Consider the following 14,521-nt stretch of genomic DNA (forward strand, 5'->3'; position numbering starts at 1 on the left):
TTATTAGTGATGTAAATCCATATTCCTGACGCCTCCCTGGAGAGGTGTTCCGGGCATGTCCCACTGGGTGGAGGCCCCGGGGAAGACCCAGGACACGCTGGAGAGACTACGTCTCTCGGCTGGCCTGGGAACGTCTCGGGGTCCCCCCAGAGGAGCTGGAGGAAGTGGCTGGGGTGAGGGAAGTCTGGGCATCTCTGCTCAGTCTGCTGCCCCCGCGACCCGGTCCCGGATAAGCGGAGGAAGATGGATGGATGGATGGATGGTAAATCCATATTTATAATTAAAATAAGGTTGACTTAAAACTACATCAACTGGTCTTCTTCAATACAATTCTAATGTATCTCTCCATAGAGATGATTTCTTGTGATTCTGGCAATTTTTAACAGTTTACACAAACCTAATACTGGCTTATTTAGAGGGACAGAAAGTAGATTATCGAAAACACAGCTGCTCCATTGTTAGTTAAAGGCTTGTTGTGCCAGGCCAGAATTTATTTTGAATGTAGGGACGATTTTTTTTTGTGATGACTCATAATAATTCTGAGATGAATTCACTCTTGCAGAAATTGATATTTTTATTTCTTTGTTTACTTCGCTTTTTCCTCTCTTGTGATGATATTCCTCTTCCAACGATATCCAATTTTCTCAATTTTCTCTGCCAGGAAAATATTTTTTTATCTTCATCTTTTACTTTTTATAGACTGGATTGAATTCCATTCACAGCCAATCCGTTCAGTGATTATAAAAGCAGAGCTCTGTGAAGGTGAAATGAGAGGAGGGTGACTATGATGGGAAGCATTCAAGCCATGGGAGCATTTTATGGAGACGGGCTGCTGCTGGGATAACTGGTGCTAAACCACACGTCTTTACTTTTACAAGGACGACCATATAAGCCTCCACGGGACACAAAAAAAAAAGATGTGAACAGTAACAAAGCACTAGTGGCTGTTGGTATTACTGTCTAGTGTTGCTCACCCAAGTATGCCCCATGGTTTTTGAGCTCCTCAGGAAACTCCTGCCTATAGGACAACTTTGGAGGGACCACCTTCCCCTGTCTCGTTTCTTTGAGCACAGCCCCATTCCAGTCATACGCACCCACAGCACCCACCACGGTCCCATCCTGTTTACAGAGACAAAAAGTATCTTCGTTTTATTTTAATAGCTTCAGTTAGCATGGTTCTGGTCAAATGTTAGTAAGACATGATGGTTATAAGGTTCTTGTAGAAAGCACAAATGCATTTTTACATGATTTAGAAAAATACGTCCATAGTGAAATGATAAAAAATACTTCAGAGCTGTTGTTTATGGGAGGACTAACACAATATACTCTTATAGAAGCAATCTCAAAACTGAGTTCATATATTTAAAATTCAAATTTCTTCAATCTGAAGAGTACCTAGTTTCAAAGCAAGGTGAGTGAAATGAAGTTGACATCTATTTCAAAATTCAGAAGCCTCTTCCAGCATGAGAATTGGGCCCTTTTGTTTCTTTTTCAGGATGTTTTCCTATTTTTGTCATGTTTTTATGTTACTCCTACTCATCAAGTTCAAGTTTCTAGTTATCCACAGCTGTTCTCAATTAAGGTAACTATCTTCAGTAAACAAGTGTCTGGTTTCTAGTCCTTCGATGTCATCTGTGTCCCTAACTTCTTTATTTCCCTTTTGTTTCATAACTCTTTTTTTAAGTCTATTTATTAATTTAATTTATGCCACACAACCCTGTTCTCCTGGATATTGGTTTCTTCTCCATCCATCCATTCATCCATCCATCCATCCATCCATCCATCCATCCATCCATCCATCCATTTTCAGAACTCACTGCATTTTGTTGTTACAGGGCTGCTAGAGCCAACTCTGCTACTGTAGGGTGAAAGTGGGGTACACCCTGAACAGGTCGCCAGTCTGTTGCAGGGCCATACACTCACACCTAGGGGCAATAACTTAGAGTAACCAATTAACCTAAGAAGCATGTTTTTGGACTGTGGGAGGAAGCCGGAGTGCCCAGAGAAAATCTCCACACAGAACGGTCCCAGCTGAGATTTAAACCAGGCAAGAGCCCTAACCAGTGCACCTCCATGCTGCCTTCCACTCCACCAGTTCCTGACAACTAGACAGTATCACAAGTTGGACTACTGAATTGAATTAACTTAAAGTGTTTCCTTTACAAATGCTAGGATTTTCCATTTGCTGTAAAACTATCTAAAAACTGCAAGCTAATATAATGTGTGTTATGGGACCTGCATGGGTCAAATTTTATATTTCAGAGGATTTTTGGGGAATGGAGACAATCTTTAACAATGTCAACCATTGTAAAATAAATAAATAAATAAAAAAGACAATTACTCAACCTCAAGATTTTAACAAAGCTCTTTCAGCTCATCTAATTAAAACAAATTTCAAACTCTTAGAAAGTATTCTTTTATTTCTTCATTTTTAGAATGCATAATGTATTCAAAAACAAAACAATAAAATCACCAACTGCATTTCCTTTGATATTTTTTTATGTTGATCTTGATATTTTACTATAAAATGAAGTTGTGCTAATACTAAAATTGGGCATTTTAATGTAATGTTCTGCATGGCTGATTCTGAGTCTGCTCTTTTCAGAGTTTTCTGTGCACCACACAATCCTGCCGACAACACATTTTCCAGGGCATTAACTGAGAGCTGGAAGACCTGTGATTCCCTACTGAAAGATGGAATAGTGTGCTCACCACCACTGCATTACATCGCTCTGTAGCAGCAACGTTATGCCAGTGTGGTTATATGTTTCAGCCAAAAATTGTCTCCATGGTAAAAGGATAAAACCCCAAAACAGTATTCTCTCATCGACTGGTGCGGCACAAATCACAGTTACATGCATGGACGTAGCTCCTGCTTTAGTAGGAAGATAAGTCATAAATATCCTGAAGGAGCTTCAATTCTATCCTCAAATGAATCAGAGCAGAGATAATTCACACTTCAGTCTATATCCACCCACAAAAAGTATTGCATAAATGATTTAAGTTATTTTTTGGGGAGGAAACAGATCCCAAATTGACAGACAGTAGCTAGATTGGCTCCAGCAACCCTGTGACCCAAAAGGGGATGAATGGATGGATATTTGAAAACTGACATTTGACATTATCTTTGTCTCTCTGAAGAATCCCAGCAGTTGCATGAAAAAACCTTTAAGAATTTTTTACAAAAAGAAAACTGCTGAAGATTGGTTCTCATTGTTGTGCCTCAGCAGAGGCACACAAACCTTCACCGGACCTTGCCTCCCCCTTGCTCAGTCCCTGCACAGCCTTCCTGGGGTATTTGTTTAATAGTTTGAATGCATGCAACTTCAAATACAAACTGTTTATCTTTGTGTTTGATGGACAGGCAACATATTTGAGGTGAAGTCAGGATGAAACAGGTATAAAATATTGAATCAATGTTTGGAGACAAAGAAAACTGCAGCGTACGCATATGCAAGAGACATCTGCAAAGTATATGACATAAGCCTCCTTCAAAGTTGGCACTAATCACACTTAGTAAAAAACATCTGGGCCCCGAGGACTGCTTTGTAACTTTAAAAGACCAGCATTCTTTCCAAAACATTATCAAACTCAACAATTAGGCTGGCATTGTTAAGCATCTCTGGAATCTGACTTGGTGGACGTAATTTCCAGGCATTCCTGCCACTTTGTTACAAAGCCCCTATAAATTTGTTTTCCCTATGACCCGAATACATTTTTTATGATGAAAAACGTAAAAAAAATCAGAGCAGTTGTATCAGCAACTTTAAAAAAAGCAAAAAAAAGCAGGATTTGACTTCATTTCTTGGCTTAAAGACCCTGTAGAGTTAAGGGGATAAAGCTTATCTTTTCCTTCCAGCTGTGTCACTCTGAAAGTCAGTACATGAGCAGCTATCTCCTGCAAGAGGCAAGCAAAAACTTCAAGTAAGTACAAGATAAAACATATAATTCAGATGCAGAACTGCAGTGACCCAGGTTGGCCCTTGACTAATATGTTTCCTGAGGGCACCAGTGTCTGATCATCACTGCACAGTTGAGGTAGGAGAACTCATGTCTGTCTGTCAGGGACTCTTAAAACTGTATGGTTCAAACCTCATGAGGTGTAGAGCTCACACCTCAGGAGGGGGTGAGGGTGTTAGGAAGAGTTACGATGCTCCAGAAATTAAGCCAATGTGTGTCGTTTTCCCTCATCAGGGGCCAGGCAGACTCACCTCAACACTGTGAGCGGAAAACCCTGCTTGAGACATCTGGAGGCCAAATGCTGTCCCATTCTTGCTGGTCCCTATGTAAACAAGTCCATTTAAGAGTTCAAAGAAAATGCAGAGAAACTTCATTTTCTGGCAGCAACATCTGACTTATAAAGATTACATGATTGTGCAATGTGCAATCAGTGAGGTTGTAGGGCACTAATATTCTTATTTTGACAAATTTAAATGTCTAAAAAATGGATAAAACTGAATTTTTAAGGTCTAAACTTCTCTATCATTCTTTGTAGATCAGATAAATTTAAGTTAGGAAAAATCTTGCCCAACCTTCTAAGCTGAAGATCCGTTCTCCCAGTGCATCCACAATGTCCTTCAGCGCCGACTCATCAGTCACGTTAAAGAAGTGTTTGTCATCCGGGTCGCTGGCTATGTATTTGATTTCACTGAGGAAAGCTTCTGGATTGATTCCTCTGCGGTTGTAGTAGCCAAGCACCTGGAAAGTGTCAATGTGTGCATTTAGTTCTCGGAAAATTTCTACAAGTGTTTTTCAAACAGTTAAATATAACAGCATTAAAATGGTGTTTCTTTCCTGTAAACACGTCCGTGCTGTCACCAATTCCATTTGATTTTCTACAAAATGACTTCACTCTTTACCCAGGACTGCCATGAACTTGACTGTTACAAACCAAAGAGTTATGCTGTCTAGAAAATATCGGCTTCACAGATGGTGATGATTTCCATCAACTTTGTACGTTTTTTACTTTGATTTTTATTGAAACTCTTAAAGAATAGCTTTAATATAATGCCATCACATCATTAAAGTCCCAATCTTCTTTTGATCTATTATAAAAATGCATCAGAATGGAGAGTAGCAGGGAGCTTGTGATCCTCTGACTGTGGCACCTACATCACAACTACAATCTTTTTTCGATGACATTTTGTTTTCTGCTCCTGATTCAGGATTTCAATAAAAAAAAAAAATTCTCAGAAATGCAATTTGAGCTCAATTTTCTTTATATATGACCTCCATCATGAGAAAAATGCCACTAGAACATGTTAAAAAGACCAAAAAAACAGAATTGTCATTGGAGTGGATTTTTATGTTTCACAATGTTTTACAACTTTATAAAGTATGTACAATTCACATGCAAACCAAGTTATAACTCGAAGTTGAAAAATCAAAATTGTATATATTTTGTTGACTTTCAAACTCACAGCAATGGCATAACGGGTGATGTCATCCTTCTCACTGTCCTCAATGGCTTGCTTGAGGTCGGCACTATCATGTGACTCTCCATCAGTTATAACAATCATAACTTTTTTGGCACCACGTCGGCCTCCCTGTTTGAAAGCTTCCGAGCTGCAAGAATGTGTATTTGTATATTCAATGAATAGTCCGCTGAAGCAAGCCTGTGTGAGGTAATGCTGCTCATCAGTATGCACAGACAATGTACCGTGCTGTGTTGATGCCAAGGGCTGTGTTGGTCTCCTCTCCACCCCGCTGGTTGATGCTGCGTGCCCTTTTCACCACCTCCTCCACTGATTTGTAGTCACTAAGTTTGAATTCGTGGACGACTTTTTCACCATATTGGACAACGCCAACCTGGATGGATGAGAAAAAGGAGGGAATGATGAAGAGAGAAACTATCAGTGCATTCCATCTTCTCCTTTGATTTATTTGATATTAAACACACCTGTATTTGACCTGGTCCGACATGAAACTTCTGCAGAATGTTGATAAGAAAAGCTTGTACTTCATACCATGGGTAGATGGAGTTTGAGCCATCAAGGACTATTACTATGTCCATGTAGGTTTCACATCCTTAATATTTTGTCAGAGAAAGGGAGACAAAAGTTTTCTTATAGTAACTCTATTATCTAGAACAATTTTTTAAATTAACAGATTATATTTAGAAGCTTACTCTGAAAGGCTGGGGCAATGGTTCTAGAGAACTTAAAACTTTCATTAACTCTGGAGCAAATCCCAGTACTGTAGTACGAGTTGCCACATTCATAGGACCACAAGGGCCCACAGGCCTGGAATACAAGAGGAACATCTTAAGCAAACAACATCCAAGATTCTGGAACTGTCCCTTTTTTTGACCACGTTTCACCCAGACGTTGACAGAAACAGAGTGTTATCATGAAAGGTGTCCCTGAAAGGCATTCTTACCACAAAGCTGTTGTCTTTCGGATTAGATGTTAAAGTCATTCCCAGCCTCATCTTCTCCTTTCGCTCCGACACGTTGGTCAAAGATATCCTTCCTTGAGGGAAAATTAATTTCAATCAGAGGCTCTTTCGACGCACATCATCACAAGTGCACAATTCCCTCGACCCCAAACACAGCTGCTGCCATCTGCGCTTGTTATTGCTCTCTGCCCAATTAAAGCAGTGTCCACATCCTCACATCTGAATGTTTACCGTGGCTAACCAACTCAACACGTGCAACCCGTATGAGGTAACTGTGTGGCAAAACACACAATGATGGAAATGTACATAAACCTTTGAGAGAATGTGGAATGATCGGTATGGGACCCACACGTCTGTCTTACACATGTTGCTATGATAATGATGAAAAATTCTACCCATGTAGAATTTTTTTTAGCTAAGACTTTATACATCAACTGGGTCTTACAAAGCCTTTAATTATGTAATTAAGACTGAAAATGAACAACACATGTCACAATAAATTGTGACAGTATTTTTTTGAAAAAAAGAAAAAAAACAACAAATACTGCACAAAAAACCAAGGACCTCCCACGGCTTTATTGGGAGTAAAGATACTAAACACTGCATTTCATAGCTTCCAGTTTTTTTTTAAAACATTGATAATGTGTAAAATATAAAGTTTGGTGCTTGTATGATAATATTCAAATAACTTTAAAAATATTTTGTGAAACAGGCAACCTTCTATAATATCTGTCTCTATATGACATCTTTTCCAAGAAGCTATATTGCAAACAAGCCAATTGTCATCTCTTATGATATTTGACTCGAATTTTCAGATCAAACTTTACCTTGTTTAACTATCTGTTCTTGTTGCTTTGTTCATTGTATTACACTGTTGTGTTGATAACTGTATGGTGTTCAGTAATAACCATTGACTGCATATAAGAATTGGACAGAGTGAGTGAGACGTCATCCATTGAAAATGACTCGCTTCCAGTTCCAACAAAATGAAGTCAATCGGTTGCTATTTTTTCACAATACAGATGGCCCCATGTTGGAATCAGATGACGTCATTAAGTGGAGATTTGTTCGAGTTGGTCTGAGTCAATGTTTCTTTGGCAACCACTATCGCCAATCAGGAGTGAGTTTGACAGAAGTCCACACCCCCACCACTGAAAGCGGGTTACACAAACTCTGCCAATCAAATGTTTCGAACGCTCGACCTGAGACCACCTAGCGAACTCTGGAGAATCTGTCAATCAAATGTTTCAAATGGTCAAGGTGGGTGGCCAGCAGGCATCACATACTCTTACTGAGGCATCTGATTGGCCAGTTTATAACAGGAATAACTTGCACAACAGAAACAATCTCAGGAAGAAAAATAGAATGAGCAAGATCATCTTAGAAAAGGTAGTAGAGCTTGAATAGTTATTCTGACAAATAGAATGACTGAATAATAGCTGTTTGTTTCTCAATAGAAGTCTGTGGGATTGTGGCCTCTTGGTACCAGCAGAAACTTCCTATTTGGAACACCAGGGGGGAGGGGTCACTCAGTTCAGTTTGCATCTACAATCAATGGTAATAACATACCTAAATTGAGCTTTGAGCAACCATTGCCATTGGTCCCTTTGCTCAGTGAACATTTATAAATGTCCCCAGTCTGGTAAGGTCCATTCATTTCATAGGGAGCACCAACTAGCAACCTGAAAAGAAACAGTTGTTAAATCATATGAACTTTACCTTAAGATATTCTTTAAAGTCCCTTAAAATTGAGAACATGTACTTCTTCAATGCTGTCCAAACATATATTTGAATGTTGACTTCCTGTAAGTATTATGACCAGAACTGTAATTATTATAACTCCTGGAAAAAAAAATCATGAATTAAGTATAAAAACATCCAAAACCCTTCTAGATAGATGCATTTTATTTAATTGCCATTACATTGAGACTTCTGATCTCATTTTTGTTATAGTGCTTCATAACTTTTTGTGTTCATTATTTTACATTGGAAAAGACAGAAAAAACCCATCACTGATTTATATTTTTATATCCATCTCAAACTCATCCAACAGCTTAAAACATAAACAAGCAGAAATAATCAAAACATCCACCAACTTTCACCCAGAACTTTCTTAAATCAACCTGTTTTGCTTTAGCCCCAATGATTCATATTTGTTAAAACTTTTAAATCCTTTTTATTAGGTTATCTCAACCTGAAGGTAAATCAAATGACAGACAAGAGATTTGTCCAATAAATCTATAGATGAGATGACTGTTGCACAGTGTTGGGATAGAAAAAGATAGAAGACAAGGATGAAGTAGTTATGGTTATACTGTATTTGGGAGTGATGATGATGTATAGAATCAGGAATGAATCAATCAGACAGAAAGCTCACATTCAATGTTTTGGAGACAAATGTAGGGAAGCAGGGAGAGACGTCTTTTTCTTTTGTTTTTCTACTGTTTACTTGCGCATGTCCGCCATTTACAGTTGGAAGAGGAGTGCAAAATGTCGAAGTGGTGTAAATCTCGCAACTCTTGCTTCAGACTTTTTCTTTTACAGCTCCATTCCGATATATGAAAGACTTAGTGTCATAGAATTCCAGCTGAACAAAATCAGCAATTATTAAATCTCTTTCATGATCAATTTTGAAATGGTTGACACTTCCGCAAATGAAAAAGGGACGCCAACCATTCTTTACTACTAAATCCTTGTCCCTGATTGGTCAAAGTTCAACCTGATTTAACTTTCAACGCATGCTCAATGGCCGGGCGTTTCGTTCGTAGATCCCCAAAACATTCTTAAAAATGTGCATAACTACCTTTGAACGCAAGAGTTTCAAACGTGACAGCCTGAAACGCGCGTACACTCCTGCCTCACATTGTTCCATTGAAAACCAAGAAAAAAAGATGAAACTGTACACGAAATTCAGAAACAACACAAAGACATCCCAACATAGTACGTTGGTGTAATTTTGATAAAGAAGTTGATTTCCTCCTCATTGCGCCTTAGGCTGCAGTTGCTTTCACTTTCATGGTATCATGCATTCAACATCTACTGACTGCCTGTATTTTTCTTTAAATTTCCCCACTGTTTGTGTCTCCACGTTCCAGGCCTTCTTCAAACCATCCTCCACCCTATCCTCCACTGCTTTCTGCCTCCTGGGATACATAATCAGTTCCATGGTCACCATCCACGTCTGGACTCAGGGTATTCTCACCAAGGTTCTGATCTGCACATGATCCCAGCCTGTCAGCAGCATTTCAAAGTACTAAAAGACTATTGTTGTTGAAATATATGTAAATTACATCATCCCAATGTTCACATTGATCTTGCTCTTATTCCTCTGAGACATCTCCTTATTGAAATTTTTGTAACAAACTGTAGTGATGAGTAAACTAATGTGCCTATAATGTTTCTGCGAAAGCTCTGGTAAATCCAATTGATCAGTCATGGATTTAAGCAACAGTGAGCTATAAGCTAAAATCAAAGGGTAAGGAGCCTGCAAGGAACTCCCAGTTTAGTGGTGTCCCAAAGGAAAGACACTCGACACCACTATATAGCTAAAACAGACTGTGGCTCGTTCACTGCAAGGTCAAAGCCTTACAATTACCAAGACTCTGCTTTACTGGTAAGCTCTATTTGAAAATGAAATCATCAAGCACCCAAAACATTTGAACAAACTTTTTTTTGTAGGATAACTTGTGTTTTTTTCCCCCATTTGTTTTTAGTACTGTTTGTTAAGTTGGACTTGTAAAAATATATCAGTAAAGAACTGAAAATACTTCAGAGGAGGAGTTTAAAGGAACATCTCTGTAACGGACACACCCAGCTCTAAGCTGTGTGGTTAAGTGACAACTCAAAAGCAGGAAAAAGTTACCGGAAGATGGATGATGAAGAAGAAGAAGAAGTAAAAACCTCTCTATGGAGCAAGAACAAAACCATGAATGCAGAGAATCCCAGGAAAACAGTTGTGGTGGAATCAGGATCTGAACAGAAAAGCAGAAAGTCTGCAGCATAAGTAATAATTAACATGAAACAGATGAGTTTCTATCAGAATTTATCTGTAGAATGGAGTAAATGCAAAGAAATAAAAGTAGAGGAAATTGGGTCACTTAGAAGAAATTAGAAAACTAAGTCTAAATGCCACAAAAAAAGCACTCCATCAATCCAGAAGATCCAATAAACAACATAAAAGGGTCCATAAGTGATTTCGTTCACAAAAAACATACCACAGAGCTATGATGGAAAACCCCTGAAGTGCAAATTCAATCAAAAAACATAACGATAGTAGGCGGACCAACTGGGAACTCACTTTAACCTTTGTGCTATCCTAGGCACATTACCATTGAGAGTTGGGTCACCTAGACCCACTAGACAGTGCTCTGAACCTTTTTCCTTCAATGATTTGTGAACCTCACTGGTGTCCATGGATTACATGAAATCTTTCCACCTTTATCCACCTTTGTCATGGTAGGGAGGACACTTCAATGCAAGGGTGGGGTCATCTAAGACAGCACAAGGGTTAACCTGCATTCAGCCCTGCAGCTGCATGGTCTAAATGAAGCTGTTAGGGTAGCTTTATAATTTTCATTGATTGGTGGGGTTTCCTGTATTCTCTGCTTTGATTGAAGTTCAAAAATGGCTTTTACATAAAAGAAAGATTCACTCACTTTGGAATCAATACTGCATATGGATATTGCTGCGCAATTGTTTATCCCCATGAGCATCATAAAAGCAGATGTAACATTTTTCACTTTTTTCTAGTGAAAAGTAATACATTTAAGGAATAAGTAATACATTTAGGAAGGAGAAACAGATTATCCCTGCACCTAAAAGACTAGCTCATATGGGAGTTAGCTCTAATGTTATTGGTCCTGAAGCCAATGCTTAAAGGCTCACAGACTCTAGTGGCTCCTGCAGTGCTTACTTCTATTGCAATTTTATCAAGAATATTATTTCAGTTGTTGCTGTCTCTGTGGGCAAGAAGAGAAACTGCAGCTCAAGTTCATGTCAGGACACATGTACTTAGATGAAAAGAAACTGTTGTTAGGTTGGCTAAGCATTGCTGTCTTTGGATGCCATGATTTCTATGAAAGCTGTTCAAATAATGAGGCTCTGCAGCTCATTGGGGTCAGTTGCTATGGCTTGTGTACATCATCAATGCAGGAATTACAATAACACTGACATTCTTTCTTTACCTACTAGGAAAGCATAACATTTCCTACCATGGTTACCAGGGATTACAAACTTTTGGGGTTTAGAGGAAGTGCCGTGCACAAAACCAGACAGTCATTAATGTGGTAATGTTCAGATTTTTGGAAAAAAAAGAGAGGACTATGCTGTGAAACCACATTTCTGCCCAAGCACAAGTGTGCTACTCCGATGTTGTGCTGGCTCATGCTTATGCTTATGTCTACATGAACGGGATACCTTCTTTTTAACACGATCACATCAACTGTGATCCCGTAGAGACAATGTTGGTTGTGAGCATTATGAAGAAAAAAACTATGTTACAACAGCCGTGGTGCACTGGTAGGGCAGTCGACCTCTGATCGAAGATTACAGGTTCAATTCCCGCCCTACCCACCCATGTGTTGAATTGTCCCTGGGCAAGACACTGAACCCCACCTTGCCTCTGGTGGAGGGTTGTCGCCAGTGTTCGGCAGCGGAGCCGTCATCAGTGTGTGAATGGGACTGTAACTGGGAAGCGCTTTGGGCCTTCGAGAAAGGTAAACAAGTATGCACCATTTACCATTTACAATCACATATGTACCAATAACATGAGGAAGGGAGTAAAATGTCTTGCGTGGAAAAAAAAAAGAAGGAAGTGTCTTGACTCACCCAAGCACATAAAAAAAAACAATACCAGAGGCAGGTAAGGTATCGAAAATCTGTGCTCAAGTATGAGTATCTTTATTTTAAAATAATCTTATTCAAATAGAAATACAAAGTAGGCATCCCAGTAATTACTTGAGTTAAAAGTTAAAATGGAACTGATTAAATTAAAGAGTAAATATTTTTCTTTTTTTTATTAATGTATGATTTTAGGATTTTCCAATGTTGGAATAAAAATTTGAATTTTTGTTTCAATCTACTGTATTGATTGAGCAAAGACCAATAATAAATATCCAATGTTTTAACTTTTTCTTTCTTTTATTAAAGATTTTATTATCTGATCCTTCCTTTTTTCCAAATTATGATGAATCTAAAGCGTTTAATAAGTACCGTACTTGTTTTAATGTCACCGTGCATCACTGCTGGGTTAGCAAACAGCCCTTTGATTGGAGCCACATTGTGTTTTTATTGTCTAAGCTAAACTGTTTTGGCCAGATTAACTGTCAAAAATCGTCAGTGTCCCCTTTTTTTCAATAATACATCCCTAAAATAAAGTAAACAAATTTTACTAAAAAAAAAACAATTAGTAACTAAGTTACTACAATCGATTGTAGTTGATTAGGAGTACAGGTTTAGCGGTTTCAATCTACGTAAGTAAAAGAAAATAGTATGATGCTGTGAAACCACTTTATGGAGTTAACTTTTTGCAAAAACGTTCTCAATTAAATGTATGTGAGTAATTGTAACTTATTATTACCCACCATTGAAAACCCCAACGAGATCAACAAATGCCACAACTAGCAAAGTATTACTTTACATCCAAATGCTATGCGCTAAAGGTAAAAATAACTTAAGAATCAAGTTGGGGAATTTTTAATGGTTTTATTTTAACTTCTTTTCTATCATTTGTATCAAAGTTAGCTCGCAGAAGCGTATTGAGAGTGAACGTAGCACTAACACAATCAGGAAAAAATTTAAGTTTTAAATGAAATTGAGAATAGTTTTTTTTAATGCTCTACTATTCTTGGGACAGTTGAAACTACTAATCATAAAGGCCAAACTTCTAATTGGAGTCCCTGTGGTTTATGATGGTGAGCAATGATTCAATGTGCTAATAAGTGAAAGTTCAAGTCTCCTCTGAGGTGACCTGGTTCAACTCTTGAAAAATAAACTGTGGAATAGTGAGAGAAAGATTTTTATGGAGTATGACTAAAGTATGCGGGGTCGTGCATCCTGTCAGCTTTTAAGACCCCCAGCCCTATGCAAGTTTAGGGTTATATGACTTTTTCTAAGCTCCCCACGGAGAGTGGTGGAGTTTTTTACCATGATATTCGGAAAATGTGAGGAAATAACACATTCCTGGAATTGTAGTCATTTCTGAACTTAGTAGTTTTTGAGGACATATTATTTATAATAATATAAATATGCCTTTTTTTTTTTTTTTTGCATTTTTCGCGAGTGGTTTTAAAATTTATGTTTGAAAAGCTGTGGTCTAAATCATTCGATGTACAGAAACTTGTGAAAAAACTAAAGGCGAAGAATAAATCAAAAAAGGTTTCTATTTTATTTGATTTGGTCCTCTCCTATAAGTTCGGAAAAGTCTATAGTTCTTAGTTATGAAGAGAGTCAGCAATTTGATGCAATCCAGCTCCAACTTGAACAATCTTTAAAATCCAACAAAAATAGAAAATCTCACTTGGAAAAAGTGAGTACCTGTATCACTAAAATTCAGATGAAAAAGAGAAAACAGAGAGGTTAGAACGTTTGAAGCGAATCATTGGGGAGCATCAGCAAACCTAAAGGCAAAGCATCAAACACGCAAAGTGAAGGTTCATCTTCTTTTCACCTTTTTTCTGAGTAAGATCTCAGATAAAAGTCAGCAGATTTAAACAAATGAATGACAAAGCCTTTCAACTTTACAGTATAACAGATTCTTTATTTTGCCGCATACAGAGAAAGAAAAGATCCGTCTGTGTGGGCAGCCAAGCCATCGCAGCATAAAATTCATGAACTGACAGTTTCCATTCTGTGATCCACACGTAACTTTGAAGGAGTAAAGCAAATGGAAAATTTAGGTCTGTCTGCAACATCTACAAGGTTCAAAACCGATTCAGGAGAGAGGTATCAACAGCCTTTTAAATCCATAAATAAAGCTGTTTATTTTAATTTAGACTATTTTCTGTCAAATGTGTGTTATTCTCACCATTTATAGATCATTTGTTACCAAAGTTTCCATTTAGTCCTGAGAACTTTAACAAAATGAACTTTCCTTTCTGGTGACCTACTTTCCCCATGCATCAGACCT

General features: G+C 38.1%; 1 protein-coding gene across 2 annotated transcripts in view; it reads right to left on the minus strand.

Moving 5' to 3' along the window:
* Window positions 1-14,521, minus strand: part of itga11a (integrin, alpha 11a) — a 74,655-nt gene that overhangs the window by 28,624 nt on the left and 31,510 nt on the right. For both annotated transcript variants that reach the window (XM_078944243.1, XM_004066955.5), the window contains 9 exons: window positions 7,966-8,078; window positions 6,379-6,470; window positions 6,128-6,242; window positions 5,900-6,027; window positions 5,660-5,808; window positions 5,421-5,565; window positions 4,533-4,698; window positions 4,212-4,282; window positions 975-1,119 (listed from right to left, as the gene is read on the minus strand). In XM_078944243.1, coding sequence (XP_078800369.1) covers window positions 975-1,119; window positions 4,212-4,282; window positions 4,533-4,698; window positions 5,421-5,565; window positions 5,660-5,808; window positions 5,900-6,027; window positions 6,128-6,242; window positions 6,379-6,470; window positions 7,966-8,053 — 1,099 coding nt within the window. In that variant the 5' untranslated portion in view covers window positions 8,054-8,078. The remainder of the gene's footprint in view (window positions 1-974; window positions 1,120-4,211; window positions 4,283-4,532; window positions 4,699-5,420; window positions 5,566-5,659; window positions 5,809-5,899; window positions 6,028-6,127; window positions 6,243-6,378; window positions 6,471-7,965; window positions 8,079-14,521) is intronic.

This window comes from Oryzias latipes, chromosome 3, assembly GCF_053564925.1.
Source record: "Oryzias latipes strain Hd-rR chromosome 3, Olatipes_Hd-rR_3.1".
NCBI lineage: Eukaryota > Metazoa > Chordata > Actinopteri > Beloniformes > Adrianichthyidae > Oryzias > Oryzias latipes.